Source organism: Capricornis sumatraensis, chromosome 2 (assembly GCF_032405125.1).
Source record: "Capricornis sumatraensis isolate serow.1 chromosome 2, serow.2, whole genome shotgun sequence".
Classification (NCBI taxonomy): domain Eukaryota; kingdom Metazoa; phylum Chordata; class Mammalia; order Artiodactyla; family Bovidae; genus Capricornis; species Capricornis sumatraensis.
The window spans coordinates 14,438,864-14,464,053 of NC_091070.1; the positions used below are offsets into that span (position 1 = coordinate 14,438,864).

Genomic DNA, 25,190 nt, shown 5'->3' on the forward strand with positions numbered 1-25,190 from the left:
TCCCCTGGCCGATTCCCACTCTCCTTTCTGCCCACCTTAACCATGTGAAGTCATTTGCCATTGATCAAATGAGTTTTTCTCTTTCATACCTCTGTGCCTTTTCCCCACTTGTTCACCTGACAAAATTCTCCCTCTCCTTTAAGTCTTTTCCAGCATTATCTCTGGGACACGCTTCCCTTCTCCTCTCAGACAGTTGGCTTTGATCCCACAGCATTCTGTCAGCACCTTGAACAGGACTTAGTAAAGTAAATGTCGCTCAGTCGTGTCCGACTCTTCGCGACCCCATGGACTGCAGCCTGTCAGGCTCCTCAGACCATGGGATTTTCCAGGCAAGAGTACTGGAGTGGGTTGCCATTTCCTTCTCCAGGAGATCTTCCCAACCCAGGGATCGAATCCAGGTCTCCCGTGTTGTAGGCAGATGCTTTACCGTCTGAGCCACCGGGGAAGTCAGCAGGATCAGGACTTACCACGTTGTAAATACTATAACTCTTTACTGGTAGGCCCTCGATTAATACTAGTTTAATGAGTGAATGATTTCGGACATCAGTGCTTGTTTCTTCTTACCAGATCCCCTAGACCCTTCACACCCAGTGGAGTTTGTGAGACATGGAGACATCATTCGACTAGAACACAAAGAGTAAGTAAATTTACTGTTTGGCATAAATGAGTGGTTTGAGCCCAAAAGTAGGGAGCTCTTTTAAGCAGGAAATAAACAGAATCAGATGTGGACCAAGGCCCTAGTAAACGGAGCAAGGCTGCTATGCTAAAATGGGAGAATAATTACTTTGCCTACTTTGGCTTTGGGAAGCTTTGGACTTTGAGTTGAACTTTGAGGGTACCTTTCAGTTTCCCTTTGCCCAGGGGCAGCAGGGGGTGGGGGCAGTATTTGAATGGCCCAAAATTTCTGCTTAAGGGGTTGCCTTTAAAAAGATATGAGTCTGTTTCTGAATATGGCAAACTAGTTCATTTCTCCAGTGTTCTCCCTGAAAACAACTAAAAATGCCAGAACAATGTAGAAACATCTTCTGAAAAGCATAAAGAACCGACAAGATAGTAAGGAATTGCTACATCAAAATCTCAGTGAAAGGGGAAATACAGAGAAAATGTGGGATGCTGTGGCCCTTTCTGCCTTGAGCCTACGATCTTGAGTTTTGGTTTTTGACTGCCTCTTGAGAGAAATTTTGAAGGCCAAGCTTTAGGCTCACCCAAAGTGGTGAGTTATTGTGATCTTCACTTCAGATTTATAACCCCCAAAGGCGTGGTGTTAGGGTAAATCTGCCCTACCTATATTCAGAGTTTATTTGGGAGGTCAGAGTGCCTTGGGGGTTAAGGTTTGTCAGGGAAACAAAATCTGGTTCCTGAGAAGTAGTGATTACCAACTGATCTTCATATGGATTTGCAATCCAAATTCATTTTACATGGATTGTCTCAAAATCTTCAAGGCATGAATTTAATTTAAATGAACATAATCCTAGATGTGGTAATGTCTCCTAGGTACCTGGCCAAAAGCAAATGTGAACCCTCTTTTGGGAAAGAAATGTTGTTATCCATTCCTATAAATAGTTTTTCAGTAACAGTGCACCCCAAAAGTAACCAAACACTCAAGGAAATAGGGCACTGTGTACAAAATGAATGGGAACAGTAGATGACAGAAGCAGCCCTGCAAAAGTTTCATGTGAATTATCACATACAGATTTTTAAAATAAAATCAGTGGTCATTATATATAGATATAGATATAAAAGCAGTGTTTTTTCCCTAGTCAGTAGGATTATGGATACTTAAATTTTAATTTTATTTTTATAATGAACATTGACTACTTGTTATAGATAAAAGTAAGGATTATTACAAAAAGCAAAAGTAAATAAAATCTCAGTTAAACCCTCTACTTCCTGCACAGATCCCCATTTGGTAAAACTGACAGGAGCAGAAACAGTAGATGAGAGGGAGGAGGTTTGCCTATCTCTGGCATATGTGGATTACAAATTTTAATTTTCTTCCCCCTAAAACTGCCTCATAACTCAGACTAGCTTGCCTCAAACCACCAATGTGTTCAGTCATCCCCTCTCCCCCCTGCTCAAGTTGTGGGTGAATAAGAAGTGAAGCCTCTTTCTTGGCATGTGGTCCAGTCCCTCCTGGCTTGGGCAGCTCTTCAGTTCTCTGGGTATTTCTTGTGAGTGAATGGGCAAGAAGGTCCTGGTTTGTTGGATTTTGTAGTTTGGATTCTAATTTTTCTTCCCTGAACAAATGACTCTGAATATCCTGGGCAAAAGAAGAAACATCACACATCTCTTTTCTTCAAGATAATGGCACTTCTCTCTCTTCATTTCTAGGACTTCTCGGAACTTGCACAGTCACTATCACGAGGCCCCCTTGACCCGGAAGCACTATCAGGTCACTGGCTATGGCATAGTAAGTGAGCCACTCGAGTGTGAGCAGGACGCCAAACATTGTGGGGCCTGGCTCAGCTCCATGAGGTGGAGCACGCCCTTCCCAGAATTCCGGAATGTTCCTAACGATTGGTTGCCCAGGGACTCTTAGCATTCAGGAGCTTTTTGGCTAGGCTTGCTGTGGGAAAGGCCGCCTGTGAAGTCTATTTTTTTTCCATCTCTTGCCTCTATAATAACCATGCCATTTTTATGTTCTGACACATAATAAATGTCAAATATGAATACTATTTGAGTCTCTTTTAAAATCATATTGTACTTAGAAGCCACAGGGCCACAATATGAACCCAGAAGAATAGACAGGTCTATCCTTTGCCAGATCCCAAATTCTCATTGGCTTTATTTTTACAGATTACCTCTCTGTTCTTCAGAGGAATATTGTCTACCTTGCTTTTGGATATTTACTTCTTGGGGTGATGCAGCTTATTGAGGAAGCTCTATGAGTATTTAGGACTTGGGAAGGAGTTTGAAAGCAAAAACACCTAGTGAGAAGATAGATTTATGACTAGCTGTCTAAGTTCCCTTCCAAGGGCTTTGGTGCTTCAGTAAAGACTCTGGGTTCCTTAAGGTAGAGTTCCCAATCCTCTTTCCATTTGCTTATCCCACATTATAATAGAGCCAAGACTCTGAACTTCATCTTTTTCTGGTGGGCATCTCCTGATGAGAATTAGATACAACTGTCTTAATTTCTACAGTTTGCTATCTAGGCCAGACATTCCTTAGATGGATGAGTGTCCGTATGGCCATGGTGACGGATGCAAATGACCCAAATTTATTTCTGTTGGTTCATGGTGATGTCTTGAGTTTAATTTAAGGGAAGAAGCATCTATTTAGAACTTAAACTGTACTTCTGCGAAGTGAAGAATTGGACTTCAGGTTCCAGGCTTCATACTACTTTTCTTGGTTGTGATAGTGAGGCCTGGGGAAATGGCAGTTATGTGGGATGTTCCTTGGGATGTTTCTCTGGCCCTCCTTTTCTCCTTCCCACCTCAGTCACTTAGGCCAGTTTGGTCTTTGACCTCTGTAACATGATGGCATCTGAAAGGCTGACCATCTCCCTTTTTTGATGCGCCTGCTCTGAAGTCATCTTATTAATATTTTCTTTGTATTTTTTTCTTGATTTTTGTGGCAGAATGGGTCAGGGGACTCGAATGACTTCTGGCGGATTGAGGTTATAAACAGAAAATTTGGAAACCGAATCAAAGTGCTGAGAAGTCGAATTCGCCTCATCCATTTGGTCACAGGTTGTGTCCTGGGCTCCTCGGGAAAGGTCCTGCCCAAGTGGTAAGTCTCTGGGGTTTTAGCATCCCAGCAGTGGCTCATGCTTCTCCTTTCACACTTGTAAGGAGAATGCCCCAAACTTCCATTCCTGAATGATCAGTGTTCACCTCGAAGTTGCTTTGTCTTTGTGGTGGATGGAGGGAGAAAAGGCATCAAGAACTTTATGGAGCATAGAGCTCCAGAGTTCCTGTGGTGTTTTACGTGTTGTAATAGTTGAGCATTTATATCTCTGGCCTGTGAAAGCTCTCTGGTTCTGTGTCTCTAAACTGGGCATGATGTATGCTAGACTACTTCTGGGATAGTCATGGAACAGAAAAGTGAGAGGCTGGAAAGAGCATGGCCACTAGGTTGGAAAGAGAAGAGTTCCATGCAGCTGCAGTACTGCTGTCTGGTGAGTTTCAAGTCTTCTGAGAGACATCTGTGACTTCTTTTCACAGGGGCTGGGAGCAGTTGGAAGTCACATGCACACCATACCTAAAGGAAACCCTCAGTTCCATCTGGAACGTGGAGGACCATATCAATCCCAAATGTGAGTGAGGTCATGTCCTGGGCTGGCTCTGAAGGGAACATCTCTAAGTCACACTCATCTGAGGAAAATAACCCTTTACAGACTCTGCTGCCATGGTATCTTATTGTTGCATTATCTTCCTTTTTTAAACCTAGTCTCTTCATATGAATTGTCTGCATGGGCAGCTCCTTTTTCTTGCTGCTCACTTAGACTTCCTATCCTTCTTAAACTCTTCTCCCACAAGTGACTGGTGGCCTCACTCGGGGCCAGAGCTGGTTGCCTCTCACTGGGTTTGACTCTTCCTGCCGCCTGCAATGCAGGTCCATCCGCTTGCCTCCTTCTGGGCTCTCTGTCCCCTCTGTGGTTACCTCCCTAACCTCAAGGCTCAGAGCAAGCTGGTGCTTTCCCTTTCTGCCCCTGCGTAGGCTCCTCCCCTCCCCACATCCAGCCGAGGCTATTACAGAAGGTGATGGCCATGGCCCTTGATCGATCCTGTATTTATACTCCCAGGCTCCAATCTGACATTTCCAGTCCAGTGTCATTTCAACTCAACGAGTCTCTGAGCTCATCCTCTGCCTCCTAAACTACACCCTTTAGGCTTGATTTTTCTTCTGCATGCTTCCCACTTCATTCTTACCACCTAATTTAACCAACCAGCTAATTAACTAGCTAATTAAACAATTCACTGACGAGTATGCTGGGAGCCTTGTAGGGCTCTGGGGATGCCTTGGTGAATGAGATAGGCTGGGTCTCAGTCCTCACGACCTGCTTTGGGTGTGGGAGCCACATTTTGGGCAGCACCGTCATGAAGGGTGACAGCCCGAGGGGTTTGGGTGCCTCTGGTGGAGGGTGCGGTGGGGTGGGGCTTTTCATCTGTTGCCACTGCCTCCCTCAGAATGCCTGCTAAGTGCTACAGGCTGAGGGAATGATGGAGAATTCCTCAACACTTTCACAGGCTTGTTGGCTTGTCAAGAAGGTTACACTCAGACCCTGGCAGCAGAGTGGATATCATGGACAGACAGCTGTGAGGAGAGGCTGTGTGAGGAAGGTTCACGCCTCTGTCTTTCTTTTTCCAGTGCCAAACATCAGCCTGGAGGTGCTGCAGCCCAGTTTCCCTGAGATAATGCTGGAGTCCCACTTGGTGATGATCCGGGTACTGTGACCCCTTCCCAGTGGGCAGCTTCTCTAAGAACTCTCAGGCATCTGCAGATTTGGATCACAGATCAGTAACCATGCTATAGGCCCGCTGCCCCCTTGTGGAGGACTCTGAAAGTGTCTTCACATACTGACTGAAACTTGGTCTTCAAAGGCACTAAATGATGGTGGTGATGCTGCTGGTGGTAACTGTGTGAATACTTACTTAGCTTCTGTGTGCCAGGCACTACTGTAAGCACTGCACGTGTATTAACTCACTCACTACTCATTACAGTCCTCCAGAGATTCCTGTCCCCAGTCTACAGAAGACAGACCTGAGCACAGAGGTTAAGGAACTTACCCAGGGTCACAGCTAAATGGGAGCGGTGGATCTAGGCCTGCAGAGTCAGTGCTAGTGACCACTACACTCCTCTGTCTCTTAAGTGATTCTCAGATCTGTTCAGGTGGCAGAGCCCCTGAGCATCACAGTGCTCTTGGTTGAAAGTCATGAGACACTGATGGTTGATTCCATCATAGGAAATTAGAATCAGCTAGGATGAAAGGCCAGTGTGAGTATGCTGTTTATATGCAGCATAAAATCCCAACCAGGACCCCACTCATGTTCCCAGAGAAACAAACTGCATAGGGGGGCATGGTTGATGCTTTTCAAGGTTTTAAAGACTCACTGTTTGTACTCTGTCATTAGTAGTTGACAGCTGACATAGGTTTAAGAACAATTGAGAGAGCAAATCTTTAAATTGAGAAAATTCTACCCACCAGCTTAAAATTTCCTCTTTGAAATGGAAAAACCCTGCTACAGTTTTGATGTAGAGGGAGAAACCTCTTTACTGTGACTTCTGGAAAACTGGCGCTCTGCAGGAACAATGTTTAGAGCCAGGTTTGTGGACCTCTGCATTGATGCAGAGAGCAGTAGCACTTGTTATTTCTTTCCTGGCGAGCCATTGTCAGTTGGTCACTCCTGGAAGTGATTATGTAAGCAGCACTTGGTAAATACAGTTGACTTATTTCAGCAGATTCAATTTAAAAATTCAACTTTTGTCATTTTTGCACGTTGGGAGGTGATGAGTTGACAGTAACCTATCTCCGGGTCACTTCTTCCCTGACTCTGTGCTTGTAGCTGTCACTGTGGCCTGATGACAGAGCTCTTTTGAATATATGCCTATCAGTCGAAATATCATTTTAGGTCTGGGTAGAATTTTAAGACCAAGTCTAAATAAATAGTCTTATTTCTTTTTTCATTATCTAAGAGGTGGAATCAAAGAAGAAAAGGGACATAAGGAAACTTTCTTATTCAACGGATGTAGAGTCACAGTGGGGAGAGAGAGCAAAATTGTCTGGACTGTAGAAACCACAGGGCATCTGTTAGCCAAGCAGGAGTCCCAGGCCTGGGCAGAGAAGGCACCTTGCCTGCTGAGGTTAGCTGGGACAAGCCTCCTGGGTACTGAGCATAGAGAACAATGCACAGATATACAGATTTTCCTTGCTTCCATTTCTTGGTTTACTAAAGGAGCTCGGTTTCTGAAGAGTTTAATGTGTAGGATGCCCTTGGCTTGTTCTAACTCTGGCTGGAGTCCCTGGGTTTAGGGCTGAACCGTACTGGCTAGAAGGAATTGATTTCCCTCAGCAGCTGCTCTGGGGTCCAGAATGATTCATTCTTCATTGTGAGGTTCTTAAGATGGCCATAATGGTTGAAGGGCTGTGCAACTAGCGCCTTTGGATCTGACACCCCGCTGCACTTTCTACCCTGAAGGAGCAACCCAGCCACCCTAGTGAGGCCTACAGATGACTCCTAAGCCCTTAAGGCATTGGGTTAATAAGGCCCTGGCTGGTGGTTCAGTGAACCAGGCTTGGATCTTTCTTGGGCTAGACCCGTGGTCCTTAGTAGAGTATGGTTTGTGCCTCCGAGGGGGTATTTAACGACTTCCAGAGACATGTTTGGCTGGCATAATGGGTAGGGGTGTTCCTGGTATCCAGTGAGTAGAAGCCAGGGATCCTCACCACTCTACACTGCACAGGCCAGCCCCCACCAGAGACATCTGCAGCCCAAAGTGTCATAGTGCCCCGGTGGAGAAACTTTGACCTGACTCCTCCTCCTCAGTCTGTCTGATGACGAGGCTGGCACCATCTTGCTGGTTAGCATCCAGGATCCTGACCCTTTTCCTTCTTGTTTTAGCGAAGGTCTGATTTTGCCATATGAAGACAGATGATTAGATATTCTTGGCTGGTGGACTGAAGGGACTGAGATTGAGTCCTTCAGACTAAAGTGCATTCTCAACCAGGGGGTAATGCATTCTTAGAGGGCTGAAAAAAGGAAACAGGTTTTAATGTATAAAACACAGGTATTCATTCATTATGTAAACAGATATACAGAATACCTATAGTATTAAAATGTCATGAGGGGACTTATTCTGCTGATTGTTTTGCAGTATATACCAATGTTAAGTCATTATGTTGTATACTTGCAACTAATATAATGTTATCTATAAATTATACCACAATAAAAAATGCTTTAAATGTCACTGCAAGGGAGTATTTAAGGAAAATATCTTAAAAATATTGACTGGGGACAGGTAGTAATGAAAAAAAAAATTACTGAGAAACACTAGGCTAAAGTAACTTTTCCAGAGTCTAGGACTTAAGAGTTCTGGGTTTGGGTTTGAAATTGGCTTTTCAAGGAAACAAATAAGTGAGCCCTGATTTTACACGCCCCTCTCCTCATCCTCTTGACACCTTATCCTTTGCCAGGAAGATGGATATATATTTTGTGCCAAGGGAAACAGGTCTGTCATGCCTCTTTCCCTCGAGCAGAGAGAGTCTGAGAGGACTGTCTCTGCCGGGACATGGAGGCCTGCTCGTTGGGCGAAGTGGGGCAGCTGTGGTCAGCAGGTGTGCGGTGACTGAGAGTGACCCCTGACTCTCCCCTGCCAGCAAGGGAGAAGGCAGAGGAGAGAGGGCTTGTCTTGACATGTGGCCACACATCAGAGATGCCCGACCCTCACGTTCCTATCGGCCTTCTAGAGCTCTGTCTGGACCAGCTTTTTCCTTACCACTTTCCTGCAGGGGAACAATGGTCTCAAGCCCAAGGACAACGAGTTCACGTCCAAACCCTGGCACTGGCCTATCAACTTTCAGGTAGGGCCCAAAGCGAGAGCTCCTCCCCGGGAATGGAGTCGAGGAGGAGGCTGTGGAGCCTTGCTGGCGGTGTGGGGTGCCGGGGTGGGGAGGCAGGCCTCACCGAGTGGAGGGTGGCCAGAGATGGGCTCTGCTTGTGCTCGGCTGGACCCAGCCTCCCCAGGGAGCTCACGGAGAAAGTGCCTGCTCCAAGCCTCCTGCCCAGGCTCCCTCTGTGTGACAGGTGGCCCGTCTTCCTCCCCTGGAGACTCGTGTGGCTGGGAGGGGCTGAGCCCTGTGTCCAGTCTGTGTCCTTTGCTCCACAGGGCCTGCGCTTCTCAGGGGTCAATGACACTGACTTCCGAGTGTATCTGCTGGGTAACCCGGTGAGTGTCCCGCGTGCTGCGGTGGGGCCCTGAGCGTGCCCGTGGGGCACTGCTGCCTCCTCTCACCCGCCTGTGCCCATCTCCCTGCAGGTGATCTGGTGGCTGAACCTGCTGAGCATCGCCCTCTACATCCTCTCAGCGAGCATCTTTGCTGTGGCTGTGCAGAGGGGCGCGCATCTGCCTGTCAAGGTTGAAGGTCGGGTCCCTCGGCTCCCCTGCCCCCACCTAGCAGCCCGCAGGGTGCCCGCACTTGGGGAGTGCCTACCTGCTGATGGGCCATCCTCTGCCTTTCCCTCCCCTTCTTCCCTTTTCTTCTCTGTGACTTTTTAGAGCTCAAAGCACCAGATGCCTAGCGCTGTGTTAAACCCTGTATCCTCCCAGCAGAGTTTATTACCTCTGTTTATGGATTAGGAAACCAAGGCACAAGGAGGTTGAGAACCTTGTCCCAGTAGGTGACAGAACTGAGGTTCACACCCAGGTGGTCTGTGTTCAGAGCCTTCACTGTTGACCTCTACACTCTGTGCACGACTGCCCATTTTTTCTCTTCTGCTCTTCTGTCCTCTAGTCAGGAGGAAAGCAGCCCCCAGGCCATGGGCCGCAGCGTCTGAGACGTTCACACAGGTCCTCTGCTGCCTCTGCAGCTCCGTGTCTGCAGACGTGGTCCCAGGCCACCCCTCCCCAACCCCCGTCCTCTCCTGTGCCCGCACCCCTGCCCCGTCTGGCTGCAGAGATCTGTGTGGCAGCAGAGATGCAGGAGCTGGGGCCGGAGGCCAGTCGGCCTGCTGCTGGGGTTGGGCCCCCCTGCCGGGGGTGCCTAGGCCTCCCGGGCTGGGGAGTGAGCAGTTCCTTCTCCTGCCAGCCGCCGTAGGGTTGTTCACCCTGGGGGGTGAGGGAGAGAAGGCCCACTCGGGTGATGTGGCTTCTGTGAGTCACATGGCAAGGAAGGGGCAGAACTGCACGGGGCAGGCTCCATGCCCATCCCTGTCGGCTGACCGGGCTGTGCTGCTTGGGGCCCAGGGCTGTCCCAGGTCCTGCTGCGAGGAGGCGGGCAGCTCCTGTTCGGCTGGATGGCGCACTACTTCCCCTTCTTCCTGATGGGCCGGGTCCTCTACTTCCACCACTACTTCCCCGCCATGCTCTTCTCCAGCATGCTCACAGGTCAGCACTGCCCTCTGGGGCCTGGGTGATGCGGGTGGGCAGGCGGGACGAGACCACCGTGGAGCGGCGGTGCTGGGAGGGGCCCATCTGCCTCCCCAGAAGATGTCCTCTGACGGGGCAATGAGGGGTTTCCCTTCCTCCCCAGGCCTTCTGTGGGATACCCTCCTGCGGCTCTGTGCCTGGAGCCTGGCCTCCTATCCGCTGGCCAGATGCACGCACGTGCTGGGCATCCTGACCCTGCTCCTGGGAACTGCCTACAGGTGAGCACCCCCTGCACCTGCATGGCCGACCCCCCAACCCCGAGGCCTCAGCCCTGGGTGCGTTTTGGAACCCCTGTTGAAGCACACTAGTGCCTGGCTCTGTCTCCAGAGGTTGGTTCTGGTTTTGTTGAGCCCAGTTTGGGCCCTGTCAGCCAGTTTCCAAAGCCCTGCACGTGACCTGAAGGGGCAGCAGGTGGAGAAACGTGGACCAACGCCCTGCGTTCGTGCCTCTAGCCGGTAGCTCCCGGCTCTGCACCTCCCTGGCCCACGCTGGAGAGCACCTCTCTGCAGTCACCTGGCTTCCAGCTGGCGCAGCTCTTGGCGGGGGGCAGAGGGGCAGGTGTAGAGGGTCACCAGGGGGTGTGGTGCGGCTCAGAGTAACTGCAGGGAGGATGCTGTTTGGCAGGCCGCCCCCTCCCCCATCTCACAGTCTCACAGATCTGCGGTTGAGCATCACTGGCCTTGAGGGGCCAGGGGCAACATAAAGTCCTGAACTGGGAATAGTGGACCTGTGACCTGAGAGCACGTCCACATTTTAACAGGGAGTCTGGGCCACACAGCCCATGACCAGACCCTGGCCTGCTCTGTCTCCTGGGCCTCTTGAGAAGAGCCCTTTTCCCTTACTGTCATTACGTTGGTCTCTTTCAAGGTCCCAGAGTATGGTGTCCCCAGGTGGTGAAGTCACACAGGCGTGCTGACACGTTGGGGTGGGTCCCGTAGGTAGAGAAGGTCTGAGGAGCTGAGGGTCAGGGGTCTCAGGGCTCCCTGCCTCGCTGAGGCCCTAGGGTGCCAACTGCCCCCCCAACCCCCCCGCCGGTTCTCCTCCGCAGCTTCTACCTCTTCCACCCTCTGGCTTACGGGATGGTAGGTCCCCTGGCCCAGGACCCCCGAAGTCCGATGGCTGGGCTCAGGTGGCTGGAATCGTGGGACTTTTGAGGCCACTGCAAGGACTCCAGCCTGAGACCAGGACCTTCGTGGGGACGGCCAGCTGTGGAGCCAGTCCCCGGACCCTCCCAGCCATGGAGGAAGCAGCCCGAGGAGCCTGTGGACTTCCACTGCCTGCTGGCACCCCACCCCGCGAGCGCAACCCACTGGGGAGCATCGCGGCCCTACTCCTCACAGAGACTCCTCCACTGAGTCTGCTCAGCCACAGACGACTTCCCTCTCAGGCCCATCCCCTGTGAGCGGCGTGAGGAAGGATGAGTGTGGAGAGTGTGGGGTTGAGTGTGAGCGTGCGTGTGTCCGTGTGCCTGTGCAGTGTAGACCGTGACTGTGGACAGTGGAGCGTCATAAACTCTTAAGAAATTGTCCAGGGCTACAGTAGTATTTTCTGGTGTTTTTTTCTCACTGGATTGGGTTGTAAGATTCATCAGAAATTCTCAGCTCCAGGAAGGCTGACTGCACTGACCCCACCTTGGGGAATCACCTCCAGTGGAGCGGCCAGGATTGTCAAGGCTGTGCTGCCCTCCTTCCCAAAAACAAGCAGATCCTTAAGCCGAACACCCCAAGCTGGAGGGCCCGCCTCTTGTCTGCAGTGTGTGCTCAGGGGCCTGGGCCCCAGCACGAGGCAGCCCCGCTGGCCCTCCTCAGCCTTCGGCTCCTCACCGTCTGGGAACGCCGGACGTGTGGTTGGTGAGGGGCACAGCACCCCGTCCCTGGTGCTGTGTCCTTGGGGCCTGGGAGCCAGGGGCAACTAGTGGCTGCCCATCCCCTTCTTTCTGCATCCAGCCTAGCTGTGAGGTTGGGACCCACATGCTCCCGCCGGCCCCTCTCCTAGCACCCAGGTGAATGTGTGGGGTTGCCTGGGCTCCTGGTGGGGTGTCAGGGGCTGGGTTGCCCCGGCCTTTCTGGGCTAGTGTTCCTGTCACTCACTAAGCTTTCCCCATGCTTCCTTCTCTGGTCCCCCATGCTGAAGCCCTCCTTTCACTGTTTCATTCCCCTTCCTCTGGGTCACTGTTTCACCAATCTCCTTTTCCTCAAGGCCCCAGAGCACCTAGACATGCATCAGAACTTCTCCTTACCACCTTGAAGCCCAAGCAAGCAGCTCGGAGCTGTTCCTTTTGCTTCCTCCCTAGATGAAAAAGAGAAATAAAACCCTTGGGCCAGAACTGAACTAACCCAAGGCCAATCCCTCAGCCCGCTTCCATCCTCCTGGTGCATGACAAAGTATTTTTTTTGTCTCAGAGGACTATAACACTTCAGGGTTTAATGATGAACCTCTGCTACTTTCTATCTTCCCTCCTCTGTAGCCCCCACCAGCTCTGCCAAGGTCAGAGCTCTTTCAAGCTCTTTGCTCGGCGGTTGCCACGGAGACTGGAAATTGGTCCCAAGGACAGGCTGTGCTCCCCACTGGGTGGTGGGGAGGGAAGCTTCTGGCCGTACTCGGACGTTCAGACCGACCATCATTAATGTTAATAGAGGAAATGCAGTCACATCCAAAGCAAGGCAGGTTTGTTAATTAGATCTGGGGCCCCTGTGACCTCCCTTTCCCAGGGCTGCAGCCCTTTTGACTTCCCCCAGCAGGAAGCGCTGCTGCTGGGTGCTGAGTCTGGGCTGCTTGCTTAATTGCGTTTCTGGAAGGGAGGGAGAGCAGGGATGGAGAACCTCTGCTCTCCCATGCTTCCCAGGCCCCTTTTTCTCTCCCCCAGACCAGGTTGCTTTCTTCTGAGCTGGGAGTGGGGGCAGCCCTCTGGGTGGGCTCTTCTGGAGGTGGAATGCGGGAGACCCTGGGCTTGACTGTTTTAAAAAACAGTGGCCCCACGCTGACAACCAGGAGGTGGTGGCTGTTTCTCTCGGTGCCTTACTTCCTAATGGGAACTCGTTGGAAGGGAGGTGCCCTGAAGGAGTCAGAGGGGCAGCCACTCTGGTGAGGGCAAGGAGGGCAAACGCTCAGGTGGCCTCCTGCCCGGCCGCCCTCCTAATCTGGCCACCCCGGGGACAAGAGCTTCCTTGGTCTCTTCCACTGCTCTCCGGAGATGGGGGAAGAGCTGTCTGCCCACCCCACCCCCTCCTTTGCCCAGGCTGGCGCACGCTTGTGTGGCTGCATGGGCCGACACAGCTCCAAGGACCCAAGTTGTGTTGTTGGACGATGCTGGGGAGAGGGGCTGTCGGTGCCATGCTCTGCACATGGGCTCCAGCCCCCGGGAGAATGTGACATGTCCCGCAGACATGCTGGTGGAGGAAGGAGACATTTGCCAGCTCAACCTCCAGCCAACTTCTTAAACCACATTTTATATTAGAAAGAAAAAAACAATTTTTCCACGGATAATCAGAGGCCATTTACTTTTGTAATAAATAGCTCTTATTTTGAATGCCATGTTGTTCTTGTTGTACTTAATTGAATCTGACTTGCCCTCTGGCTCCCAGAACGAAAAGAATGTTTGGAGTGCAAGAGCCGCTCCGTTGTGTCTGGAGTCTGAGCCATTCTGACTCCAGCAGAGGCCCTGGGCTGGGCAGGTGAACCGGCTATAGCAGGGGACAGAGGACACTGAGGCCCTCTCACAGATAAGGTTACTTGAGTAATGTTGATCGTTACTTGTATTTATTTAAACGTATTCCCAAATAAGCAGGAAGCTGGACCTTGTTTTTCCCTCTTGTAATCTCGTCACACAAGTATAAGGAGAGAGAGAGAGAGTGCGTCCACTTTGAGACAGCTGAGCGGCCCGGCACTGTAGCACCAATGTCCATTCTGCTTCCCAGAGGCCCCTGTCTTGGCAGGTGTTTTCTGATCAGGGGTCACGTTAAGGTCTGAAGGAGGTAAGAGCTGATGTGTTTTGGACCGTAGCTGAGGGAGGAGAGGATTCCAGTGTACTGTGAAACCAGGGGTCTTCGGGGCTCCCTGACCACACCCCCCTCCTGCAGCCCCTCTAGGGGATAGAACTGCCAAGGACAAGCAGGCTAGGAAAGGACCAAACCCTTCCTGGCACAGCTTGGCTTACCACCTCCCGACAGGTCTGTGACACCCGAGTCCTCATAAAAGCCCAGTGAAGTCACCAGCATTTTTGTCTCCATTCCACCCAGGAGGGATTCGATTCCTTACCCGAGGTGCCACAATCAGTCAACAGTAGAGCCGGGGCTGGGTTTCCTGGGTGGCGCTAGTGGTAAAGAGTCCTTCCGCCAGTGCAGCAGATGGGAGAGACCTGGGTTCAATCCCTGGGTCAGGGAGATACCCCATGAGAAGGGAATGGCAAACCCACTCTAGTATCCTTGCCTGGAAAAATCCCACAGACAGAGGAGCCTGGTGGGTTGAAAAGAGGCAGACACGACTGAGCACTCAGCAGCAGCAGGGCCTCAGCACTGAGTTGGGCTTTTTTTGCTTCTCCAGCCTGGTGCTAGGACTAGAAGCACCTGCCCAGGACAGTCTGGATCCGCTGGGGAGAAGGGATAGCCTCAGATTCGCATGCCCCTTCGCACCTGCCGCCTAAAGCATCGACAGCTCGTCCAGGGCCTGGTGTTTGCTGGTGCAGCCAGACCAGTGGTCTTCTGGGAGGGAAAAAGCCCTGATCTTAGCATCTGTCCCGTCTTATGGTGCAGATGCCCCACCATGGCCTCTTCCAGGCCACTAACTTGATTGATGTCACTGAGAAACTGGAAAGACGAACCCAGTTGGCTCTTCCAAGCCATCTAAGAGCCAGTTCAGCACCCTTTTGACCCAGACCCAGTGACCTTGCCTTGGTCAGAACTATGGATGCAGCTCTTGGTCACAGTCCATTAAGTGAGGAAGGCAGTGGAGCACAGAGGTCCGGAGGAGGGGGCAGGGTCAGCCTTGAGGTCAAATACTGGCCCCACCACTTATGAGCCAGTTATTAACCTCGTTGCTTCCATTTCCTTAACAGTAAGGGCAAAATAAACAGGATCTACTTGACAGAGTTACTATGAGAATGAAGAAGGGTAATGACGCAAAGTCCCTTGCACAGTATCTGGATATGGATGCTCAGAACGTGTTAGCTCTTTATCGTTGGTGATAGAGCAGCCTCCGTGACAACACTGGCCCTAGGACACTGGCCTCTCCTCAGAACCTCCTGCCCAAGTCTGTGGGCAGATGCTGGGAGGGGGCCTTCTGTGACTTTCCCCCAGCCTCTCAAATGTGGAGTCCACCCCTGTGTCTCCTGATTGGAATACACCAGCCAGACAGCAAGGCTCAGCCAGTTTCCTGGGCCTTTTCGCTCAGGCGAGCGGAGATTAGAGAGCACTTAGCTCTCTCCTCCTGGCTCTGAAAAGGCAGAACGAGTGCTGAGTGCACTGCTTACTATCTAAGGCCATCAGCTCACTAACCCGTCAGACTTCAGACCCTGCCCAAAGGAAAGAAGAGGCAAGCAGCATCCCGAGAGTAGACTGTCGCCAGGAAGTGCACACTGGGTGGAGTGGGAAGCCTTAGATGAGCCAGCAGGCCTGCATGGAGCCCTGGGCATCTGGGCACTGAAAGATAAAGGTCCCCAGAGACATACGTGGCCCTCCCCATGACCTGCCAAGCTGGCTGCAGGGCAATGGGACGCCGACCCAGGAGTCTAATCCCTGAGCACCCCAGCTTTCTCCCTTCAGCCCCCAGGCCCTTTGTGCTCTCCCTCAGGGATCTCCTGGACGCCTTAGGACACATGCCAGCTGCCTTGCAGCTTTGCTCCCCTGTTCCAGCCCAGAAATCCCCAAGATGTGAGAAGGGATGGGGAAGAGAGAAATAAGGTGTGCTCCAAAGCCCCACATCCCTGGAAGAGGGAGAGAAGCGAGATGGTTTGGCCGAGCTTGCCTGGGAGCAAGAAGAGTGCTGCTGAGGCCCTCAGGCCTGATTCAGGGCCAGTAGAAGTTCTAGAAGGCAAGGATTCCATACTTCATACCTAGCAGAGGGTTGGCCAGCAGATGCTCTAGAGGGCAAGGATTCCATACTTCATGCCTAGCAGAGGGTTGGCCAGCAGGTGTTCTAGAAGGCAAGGATTCCATACTTCATGCCTAGCACAGGGTTGGCCAGCAGATGCTCTAGAGGGCAAAGGATCCCATACTTCATGCCTAGCAGATGGTTTGGCATGGAGCCTCAGCCAGTTCATGGCTGAAGGGTACACCCACCTTGTACCCACGGACCAAAGGAGGTGGACTGAGAGGCTCCTGGAGACCCCACTCCACCCCTCTTACCACACCGCTGAGGAAACTGGGAAAGAGAGGCGGGCAGACTGACAGGAGATAGGCTTGGAGACAACATAATGCAAGATAAGTGAGGATCTTGTTCTTTAAAACACGGGCCACTAGGACTGGGCTGGGGCCCAAGGCACTTTCAGGCTTGAAAGAGAAAGGTTCAGGTCTAATTGATAGGTGACCAACCTTACACCCTGAATGGCAAATTCAGGAGATTCTGTTTCCTGAACTTCAAATTAAAGAAAGAAATAGTGCTTCTATTTAAATGTGTACAAAAGTCTATTAAAAAATCGCTGAATAGTAGAAGGTTCTCGCTGAACCCCCTTGCCGGGGTCCAGCCCCGGTGGATCCAAGGTAATTGGAAGGGGAGATGGAATCTGTGTCCTAGGAAAAAACTTACTTAATTACAGATATAAAGAGAGATTAGAAAAGGATAGTGTAGTAAGAAATATTAGTGAAGAAAAGGAGGCTGAATAACTTGGTTTATGTGGAATAGCAATTGAGTATCCACGCTCCAGATGGGAATTCAGCCAGAAGGGGAAAAGAAAGAATGACACAGGGGAATCAATCTTTCCAGAAACTGACCCGATTTCTTTATTTTTCAGGTTTGCTTATATACTTTTTGTTATACATAGGGATGAATACAGAGTCACGCAGGGGTCAGCAGACATGACCCTTGTCAAAATCAGGTGCTTCATATAAATGTATACAAAGGTCTTATAGGTTTTACATCATCTCTGGCCATGAGGCCTGCTGACATTTTATGGCCCTTTCTGATAACGGTCAGTCAACCAGAAGACTTCTTTTTTCCAGGGGTGATTTTTTCTTAAACCAAGCACCACCCTCCAAATAAGTTGCATTCCTATAGGGTGAGGGTGTAGTGGGTTACAATCAAGAAAGGAATTTACTTAGCCTAAGGTTTAACATGATTAATCTTAAAGGTTAATACTTATTTCTCCTATATGCTAGTTATATTTATTATAAGGGCAGGGAATATGGAGATTTAGCAGCAAATATTGGCTCAACAAATGAAAAACCCTTCACCAATATAATTTCTAATCAACCCACTATACTATACTAATAATTTTCTAACTTCTCAAAAGAGTCTGTATTTAGAAAGTTTTAAAGCGTCTCGTGCCTCTCACTGTTGGGAGGCTGTAAACAATCACATGTGGCGGGACGAACCCACTCAGGCAAGCTAGAGAACCTTCAGAGGAGTTTGTAAGTTGAAACACTCTTGTCACGCCCAGGAATTTTTATTAACTGGAGCTGCAAGTTAACTCCTTCTCTGAGAGAAATGGTGATGGGGGAGAGCCCCCCCTGCCCCCGTAAAGTCAGAGGTGTAGGTGAGAGCATGAAACAGTAAAGTAGGCAGACTCTGGTTTTGGGGGTAGATGCTCGGGAACAGGGGGTTTCCTGAGGCTCGATCCCGCCTTTGCCTATGCCAAAGCCTCCTTCCTCATGACCTTTGCCATGGGCGGAGTTCCTCACGCTGGCTCCCGGCACCCCCTCAATTGTCCAGGCAGTGGAGTGCTCACTATTGCTGCACCTGAGACCCCACCCCTGGCCAAGCACAGCTGGGGTTAGAACCGGAGCTGACAGATTTCTAAGGATGGAGCCTCAAGAAAACGCAGGCCTGGCTGGACACGGCGGTGGTCTTGGCCCTGTCCCTAAAGCTGAGCTCCCTGGTGGCCCCTGAGTGTGCCGGGGTGCTTCAGTCAGTAACCAGAGCTAGGGCAGACCCTGCCCTACCCTTCACGGCCCTCCCCCTGCTCCGCCTTGTCACACATGCAGGCACCCTGGCCTTCTTCCACCCTCACCCCGGGGCAGCAGGAAGGAGACATGGTGCCAGGGGTCGGATGCCTCCAGGCAGCGTTTGCGTGGGGTAGCGGAGAGGCGAGCAGCTCCAGCTCCCTGCCCTAACTGCTGCTGCTGCTGCTGCTGCTAAGTCGTTTCAGTTGTGTCCAACTCTGTGCGACCGCATAGACGGCAGCCCACCAGGCTCCCCCGTCCCTGGGATTCTCTAGGCAAGAATACTGGAGTGGGTTGCCATTTCCTTCTCCCTGCCCTAACTAGTAAGTGGTAAAATTGTCACCGGATGAGAAACCGAGTTCCCCAGAGGCTCGGCGATTTCCGTGAAGCTCTGAAGCCCTGTCCTTTCCCAAGCCGCCAAGTCCGCGGCCAGAGTCGGTGGCCCGGAGATGCGTGTCTACCCGGACGGAGAGGGGCGGGGGCCGCGGCGGCTTTAAAAAGCCCCAGGCGGGCGGCGCGGGGCGGGGCGCAAGGCACAGCGGCCGGGAGCGGGGGTTCCCTGGAAGCGCCGGGCCGGCGGGGGCGCCTCCACCTGGGCGGGGAAGGAGCGGTGGCTGGACCATCCGCGCTCTCCCCACCCCCGCGGCGCCCCGGCCGAGGCGCGGGGGCCGCAGGAGGCGCCGAGTGGCCGCGTCGCCGCGGAGATGGCGCGGCACGTGCGGTGACGGTGCCCGCGCCCCGAGGGTCCCAGCCCTGTGCCCCGCGTCCCCGGGGCGAGCATGGAGCGCCCGGAGCCCGAGCTGATCCGGCAGAGCTGGCGGGCGGTGAGCCGCAGCCCGCTGGAGCATGGCACCGTCCTGTTCGCCAGGTGAGGGCGGCCAGAGCATCCCCGGGGGTGCGGGGAGCGGGGTGGCTCTCCAGGAATGAGTCGGAGGCGGCCGAGCTGGCGCCGGAGAAGCGGGGCGCGGCGACCAGTGGCGCAGCCCCTGCGGCTCTTCCCGCGGCGGCCACGGCGCGTCTGGGCGAGCGCACACACCCCGCTCCCAGCGAGGCTCTCTGGGCGCCGGCCAGGGTCCTCTCCCGCCGCCCGTCTCCCTATACTCCGGGCCCCGCGCTGCGCCCCCTCCCCGGCCGTGTGCCTCCTGAGTTTTCTTTCCTTGGGTGATGACTGCAGGGGTGCCCACCGCTGCCCCTATGGAGAGATACCGGGGTGTCCCAAGGGCCTGCGTGGGAAGGCTGTACTGGGCGCCTGGTCCGCAGGGCACGGGGTCTGGGCCCCGAAAGTGTGCGCTTCCAGCAATCAACTTCAGGATAAAGCTTTCCGAGGAAATGACAGGCTAGGACCTGAGATCCTCCAGGGAAGGGAGGACAGATGCCCAATTCTCACCACCAGAGACAGAGGGGCGAAGGAGGGGAGGGGAGGCTGCCTTCAAGCTCAGCTTGAGGGTGTCTAGGTAGCCCCTCTGCCCTCACCAAGAAGACATGCCCCCTCACCATGGTTTTTCAGGAGCCTTGGCTCCTTTAAGCCAGCCCAGAACTTCTGAAGAGGTTTTGGTAAAGCCTCCCCCTCGCAAACAAAAAGGGACTGAATTTCCAGTCTCGGGCCTCCCAGATAAGGATGAGAGCTTATACTTGGGCCTCTCAGCTTTCCCCAAACCCAGTCTTTTCTCCGGCGCCCTCTGGCCATGCTGCTCCCAAGCTGTGTGATCTGAGACACATGACTCAACCTCCCAGGGCTTCTGTTTCCTCCTCTATAAAACTGGGTAACAGTTACACCCACTGTTTAGGATTGTGAGCGGATATACCTGAGTAAACCACGTGCAAGGTACTCAATGCTCAGAAAGTGTTAGGGCTTCTGAATACTAATTATTATTGTTGCTGGGCCAAGGGCCTTTGGCCAGGATGGGACTGGGGGGTTCTGATCCAAGAATGGGAGGGAGGGGAGGAGAAGGAGACTGACGGTAGGAGGGGAGTCCCCACCACGGACTCCGGGCTTCCTGTCTGAGGACTCCTGCCTGTCCCAGCCCACACCCCTCCACGGTTTATGGGAGGGGCTTCCCTATGAGGCCTGGGGAACACGTGTTTTCCACGATGCGGAAGAGGTAAGAGTGGCCAGCGGCAAAGCTGGCCAAGCGGTGCGTGCCAGGCTGAGGGTGAGTTTACAGCCCAGGCTCTGCGCACCTTCCCCTGCTGCAGGGCAGTCAGGGCCCGTGGAGCCTGGAGGGGCGACCCCCGCCAGGGCTGACACCGGGACTCCCCATGCAGGCTGTTTGACCTGGAGCCAGACCTGCTGCCCCTCTTCCAGTACAACTGCCGCCAGTTCTCCAGCCCAGAGGACTGCTTGTCTTCCCCCGAGTTCCTGGACCATATCAGGAAGGTGAGGAGAGGTGGAGGGCCTTCCTGGGGGAGAACAGGAGAGGGAGAACCCAGGGTGGGAGAATTCCTTTGGCGTCCTGCCCCAGCCCCGGGCTGTGCCCCTTTTGCTCCCTCCTGTCGGAGGCATCTGCTACTTTCCCTCTGTGCTGAACTGGGCAGAGTTAGGGCACCCGGTCGGCCAGCTGCTCCCAGCTCTGCCCTTTGCCCTCGGCCTCATCCCTTGGCTCCTGTAGGTGGTGTTGGTGCTGATCCATCAGGGACCATCCCCCTGTAAAACCAAGCTGGGGTTTCCTTAGAGGCTGGTGGCTCTTGCAGGGTCTCAGGAGGCCATCCCAGGAAGATAACATTGTCCAACAGGTGTGTCTAGGGCTTTGAGCCCCTCAGCAGAAGGCAGCTTCCTTCATGGCCTAACGTTAGTAGTCTGGCTACCATAATGTGAGCGCCTGCAGTAGGCAGACACAGGCTGCCTTTCGTCTCTGATCCCAGATAAACAAGGGTCTTCCCTTCCTTCTGGTTGGGACCCCCAAGTTCTGGACTGGTTGTGAGCAGGGGCAGGGAGTTGCTCTGATCTCCATTTCACTGCAACCTTGACCTTGGCAGGTGATGCTGGTGATCGATGCTGCAGTGACCAACGTGGAGGACCTGTCCTCCCTGGAGGAGTATCTGGCCGGCTTGGGCCGGAAGCACCGGGCAGTGGGCGTGAAGCTCAGCTCCTTCTCGGTGGGTAAAGGGGCCCTTTCTCTCCCCAGAGCTCCTGGCCTGAGGCCACCACTCTCTCCCAGGCCCCTCCTATCCACCTGTTCATCTCTCCCTCTCCTAAACCTTCAGGTGACTGCATTGTTAGGTACTTGCTGTGTGACCCTGTCACTGCCTTGACCTCTCTGAGCCTCCAGTTTTTCTTCTCTGGTATGGTTTCTCTTGGAACCCGTAGAAAGTGAAGGAGCCTTTGGGATTGCTGCTCAGTTTTATATCAGCATGCATAAAACTATCCCAGAACCAAACTGGCTTAAAACAATAACTTCTGATTTCCCTGGGCTCAGTTGAGTGGTTCTTCTGTCCCACGTGCTGTGGCTGGAGTCACGCATGCACTGCGTTCAGTTGGGAGCTCAGCTGGGGCTGGAATGTCCAAGATGGCCTGTCATCTTTTGGGATCTCTCTCCCTGTGGCCCCTAATCATTCGGTAGTGGAGCTGAGCTTCATTCCAGAGTAGCTTCTGAGCTCCAGGAGGGAATATTCTAAGAGGACAAGCCAGCCTCTGCTTGTATCACTCACGAATGTCTCACGCCAAAGCCAGTCACATGGATGAGCCCCATGTCAAGGGCCTGAATCCTTGACGGCCCCCTCACGGGACCACTCACCTGATGGCTCACTGCACGGTCCAATCACCTTGTCAGATGTAATCACCTTGAGGAATGGACTGAGTTTGTCTTGTCATTCTCTCCATCCCCAGCACTAGTACAGTGTCTGGTCTTTAGTGTGTATTCAGGAAATATTTGTGGAATAAATACACTGTATTTTATAATTAATAATTAAAAAATGAGAGCCATCATTATTGCTGAAGACTTTCTAGGTATAGATGCTGTGCTGAGAGCTTTCAGTAGATAATCTCTTAACCATTCCAACAATTTGATGAGTTGAAAGTTTCACTAATGAAGCAACTGAGGCTCAGAGAGGTTACCTAACTTGCTCAAGGTCACACAGCTCACAAGCACCAGAGTCAGAAAGTGAACTCAGGATGGCAGAGCCTGTGCTCTTAACCTCGTGACTGCTGTCTTGCAGAGGAGGAGGGACAATGACTTTGCTTGGTGTGAGCTGAAAGTGCCAGGCAACCCCTCACTCCCCACTCATGGGGTAGTCGTGAGACTGGGAGTGGAGCGAAATGCTTTGTTCACTTTAAAGCCTCACCTTTAAGTGGCACCCAAGGATTGAGGGGCAGAATCCTGCTCAGGAAGCATGGACCCTGTGCAGGAGAGCCAAAAAGCCCAGGAGTCCTTACCAGCCCCTAGCCTCAGTTTTCTCACCTGTGGAATAGGGGCATGCCTCCCTGCACCTGGGAATGACAGGTGGCCCCCTTGCCTCTGCAGACGGTGGGTGAATCCCTGCTCTACATGCTGGAGAAGTGCCTGGGCCCTGCCTTCACACCCGCCACGCGGGCTGCCTGGAGCCAGCTCTACGGGGCCGTGGTGCAGGCCATGAGTCGGGGCTGGGGTGGCGAGTAAGAGACGGCGCTGCCCAGTGGTTTCCACCTGGTACACCCCCCCCCCGCCCCCGCCTGTCTGTGTCTGTCTGTTGGTCTGTGTCCATCGTAGCCCAGGCTCCCCTAGGCCTGCCTTCCTCGTGGTCCTTGTCCCCTTGGCTGTGCCAGGGAGGTGATGGAACAAGGCTGGGCCTCAGTCCCACTCACCCCCAACCGCAGGTGGGGTGGCTTTTCCTTTCCGATTTCCTCCAGTTTCCCCTAGCTTCCTCTCTGCCGGCCCAGCCTTCCCCTCTGGCCTCCCCACCCCCTCCTCCAGGAGGAGGAGCAGCGTTTTGGTGGCAGAGGTGGCACGGGGCCCAGGGAGGGTGGGGGGAGGCACGGGGCTTTGAGGGGTGGGCGCTCCCATCCTCCTCCCTGCCCAGGTGAGCCTGGGCTGAGGTGGGCAGTGGGCTGGCTGAGGTTCGAGCACCTTCCCACCTCGCCTGCCCTCAGCACGTTTCTCTCCCAGCAATGTGTTTGCTTTGCACAAGCAGAGGAGTGGGACAGCTCCGGCCTTCGTGGCGGAACCCCAGGCAGCCGGAGCAGGTGGCCGGAGACCAGCTGGCTCTGTGACAGGGCCCCTCCGGGTCTCGGGGAGGGGCAACCTCTCAGATGCCCCCCGACAGAGTAGTTTTTTTCTCGTGTCAGATGGGAACTCCCCTGTATCTCTGTAGGAAGCAGCTATCCAGCCAGGGTGGGTGGGCTGGGGAAGGGCCAGGAAGCTGGGGGGTTCCTTCCCGAGAGATCCGAGTCTGCTCCCCAGCCCTGACTCCTACAGAGCCTGAGGCTTAGCCCCTGCCCACCCCCACCCCTTTCTGCCTCTGCCCACACCGACAGCAGGTTCTAGGCTCCCATATTTAATACCTGCTGTGTGCCTGTACCTGGGCTTCCCAGGTGCCGCTAGTAGTAAAGAGCCTGCCTGCCAGTGCAGGAGACGTAAGAGATGCAGGTTTGATCCCTGGGTTGGGAAGATCCCCTGGAGGAGGGCGTGGCAACCCACTCCAGTATTCTTGCCTGGAGAATCCCCATGGACAGAGGAGCCTGGTGGGCTACAGTCCATAGGATCTCAAAGAATCGGACACAACTGAAGCGACAACACGCACGCACGTGTGCCTGTACTTAGCAGGGTTGATGGACAACAGCAAGAGAGTCCGCCTTCCCACGCTCTGAACTGTCTCCACTTTTATCTTTTGCTGCGTGCCGTGGTTGTATAAACACACGAGAAATAAACCTGTTCTGTGTGCCTCTCTGACCCTCTGGGAGTGGTCTTTTCTTTGGCGTTGGCTTGTGTCCAGATGAAGCTGCAGGGTGGTGGATGGAGGGTAATGTGGGAGGTCGGGGTCAGGAGAATCAAGGCCAGAGTGGGTAGAAAAGAAGGGAGGGGTGTGGGGAACCAGTGGCTGAGATGGAGCGAGGGGTCTGTGGTGGAAACTGGCCGGCGGGGCACACAGCCGGACTACATTTCCCAGTGTCCCTTGCATTTAGGTGAGCTGTGCGACTGAGTTCAGGCCAGTGGAATGTGTGGACATGTGTACCACTTCCAGACCTGGTCCCCCCAAACTCCTGCCTGCTCCTCCGTGCTCTGTCATCCTCCAGCCATTTTGATGCAGATCTCAGTGACCTTGAGGGCCATGCCTTGAACATGGCAGGCTCACAAGGTGGAAGGAGCCTGAGTCCCAGATCACTGCTTGGAGGAGAGCACCTCCTAATTAGAAGTGTCTTGCAGCATCCAAGCACTTCCCCTGAATGTAGTGCAGGGGCTCACTCATTTTAATTTTACAGGAAAGAGACAAACTTGTGTTTGTGCCATTACACATTTGGGGGTTTGTTTATATCAACACATACCCACACTAGTCTGGAGTGTGAAGCAGTTCACTGGCCAGGGGTCTGGGAGCCCACCCGCCGGTGGACAGGGTGAGGCCACGAATTGAATGGGCTAGGTGTCAGGACAGCAGCGCACAGCAACAAACCGTGCAGGGTTTCCAAAGAAAGCTTCTAGAACCTCTTTGGAGGGGTAGGTGCTAATCCCAGAGTGGACTTTTTAGGGAGACTATATGTGTTAAGCTAGGGTGTACATATTGGAGTTGAAGACCAGCTGTGAGTGTAAGTAAGTGTGTGTGTGTGTGTGTGAGGAGGAACAGGCAGGCAACCGTAGAGAGCGAGCCAGGTGAATGGGGAATGAGAGACTTTACGAGTGGCCTTCATCCAAGCAGACTTGGGGTTACCCCCTGCCTGCTCCCCACTTACTCCTGGCCTCCAGTGTGTGGGGCCCTGGAGCTGGGCTGTGAGTAGCTGGAGGGGCTGCACCCAGGCCAGCTGTCCTCACCCCGAGGTCTGATTTTCTCAGCCCAAGACCAATGCCACCAGTGCCAGCAGAGCCTCCCTAGCTGGAGCCAGGG

At 53.2% G+C, this 25,190-nt stretch overlaps 2 protein-coding genes across 2 annotated transcripts in view; both read left to right on the forward strand.

The window, feature by feature from the left end:
* The window catches only part of POMT2 (protein O-mannosyltransferase 2), a 40,802-nt gene extending 29,047 nt beyond the window's left edge, over positions 1-11,755 (forward strand). Inside the window, exons 11-21 of the mRNA XM_068964378.1 lie at positions 568-637; positions 2,332-2,410; positions 3,578-3,729; positions 4,164-4,255; positions 5,311-5,387; positions 8,450-8,521; positions 8,827-8,886; positions 8,977-9,082; positions 9,904-10,044; positions 10,190-10,304; positions 11,135-11,755. Of these exons, the coding sequence (XP_068820479.1) occupies positions 568-637; positions 2,332-2,410; positions 3,578-3,729; positions 4,164-4,255; positions 5,311-5,387; positions 8,450-8,521; positions 8,827-8,886; positions 8,977-9,082; positions 9,904-10,044; positions 10,190-10,304; positions 11,135-11,240 (1,070 nt within the window). The 3' untranslated portion in view covers positions 11,241-11,755. The remainder of the gene's footprint in view (positions 1-567; positions 638-2,331; positions 2,411-3,577; positions 3,730-4,163; positions 4,256-5,310; positions 5,388-8,449; positions 8,522-8,826; positions 8,887-8,976; positions 9,083-9,903; positions 10,045-10,189; positions 10,305-11,134) is intronic.
* A 7,203-nt stretch (positions 11,756-18,958) lies between these two features.
* On the forward strand, positions 18,959-22,774 carry NGB (neuroglobin). The gene is made up of 4 exons (XM_068965952.1): positions 18,959-19,047; positions 20,445-20,556; positions 21,156-21,275; positions 22,640-22,774. The coding sequence occupies exons 1-4, from the start codon at positions 18,959-18,961 to the stop codon at positions 22,772-22,774; spliced, it is 456 nt and encodes a 151-aa protein (XP_068822053.1).
* Positions 22,775-25,190: the final 2,416 nt, after the last annotated feature.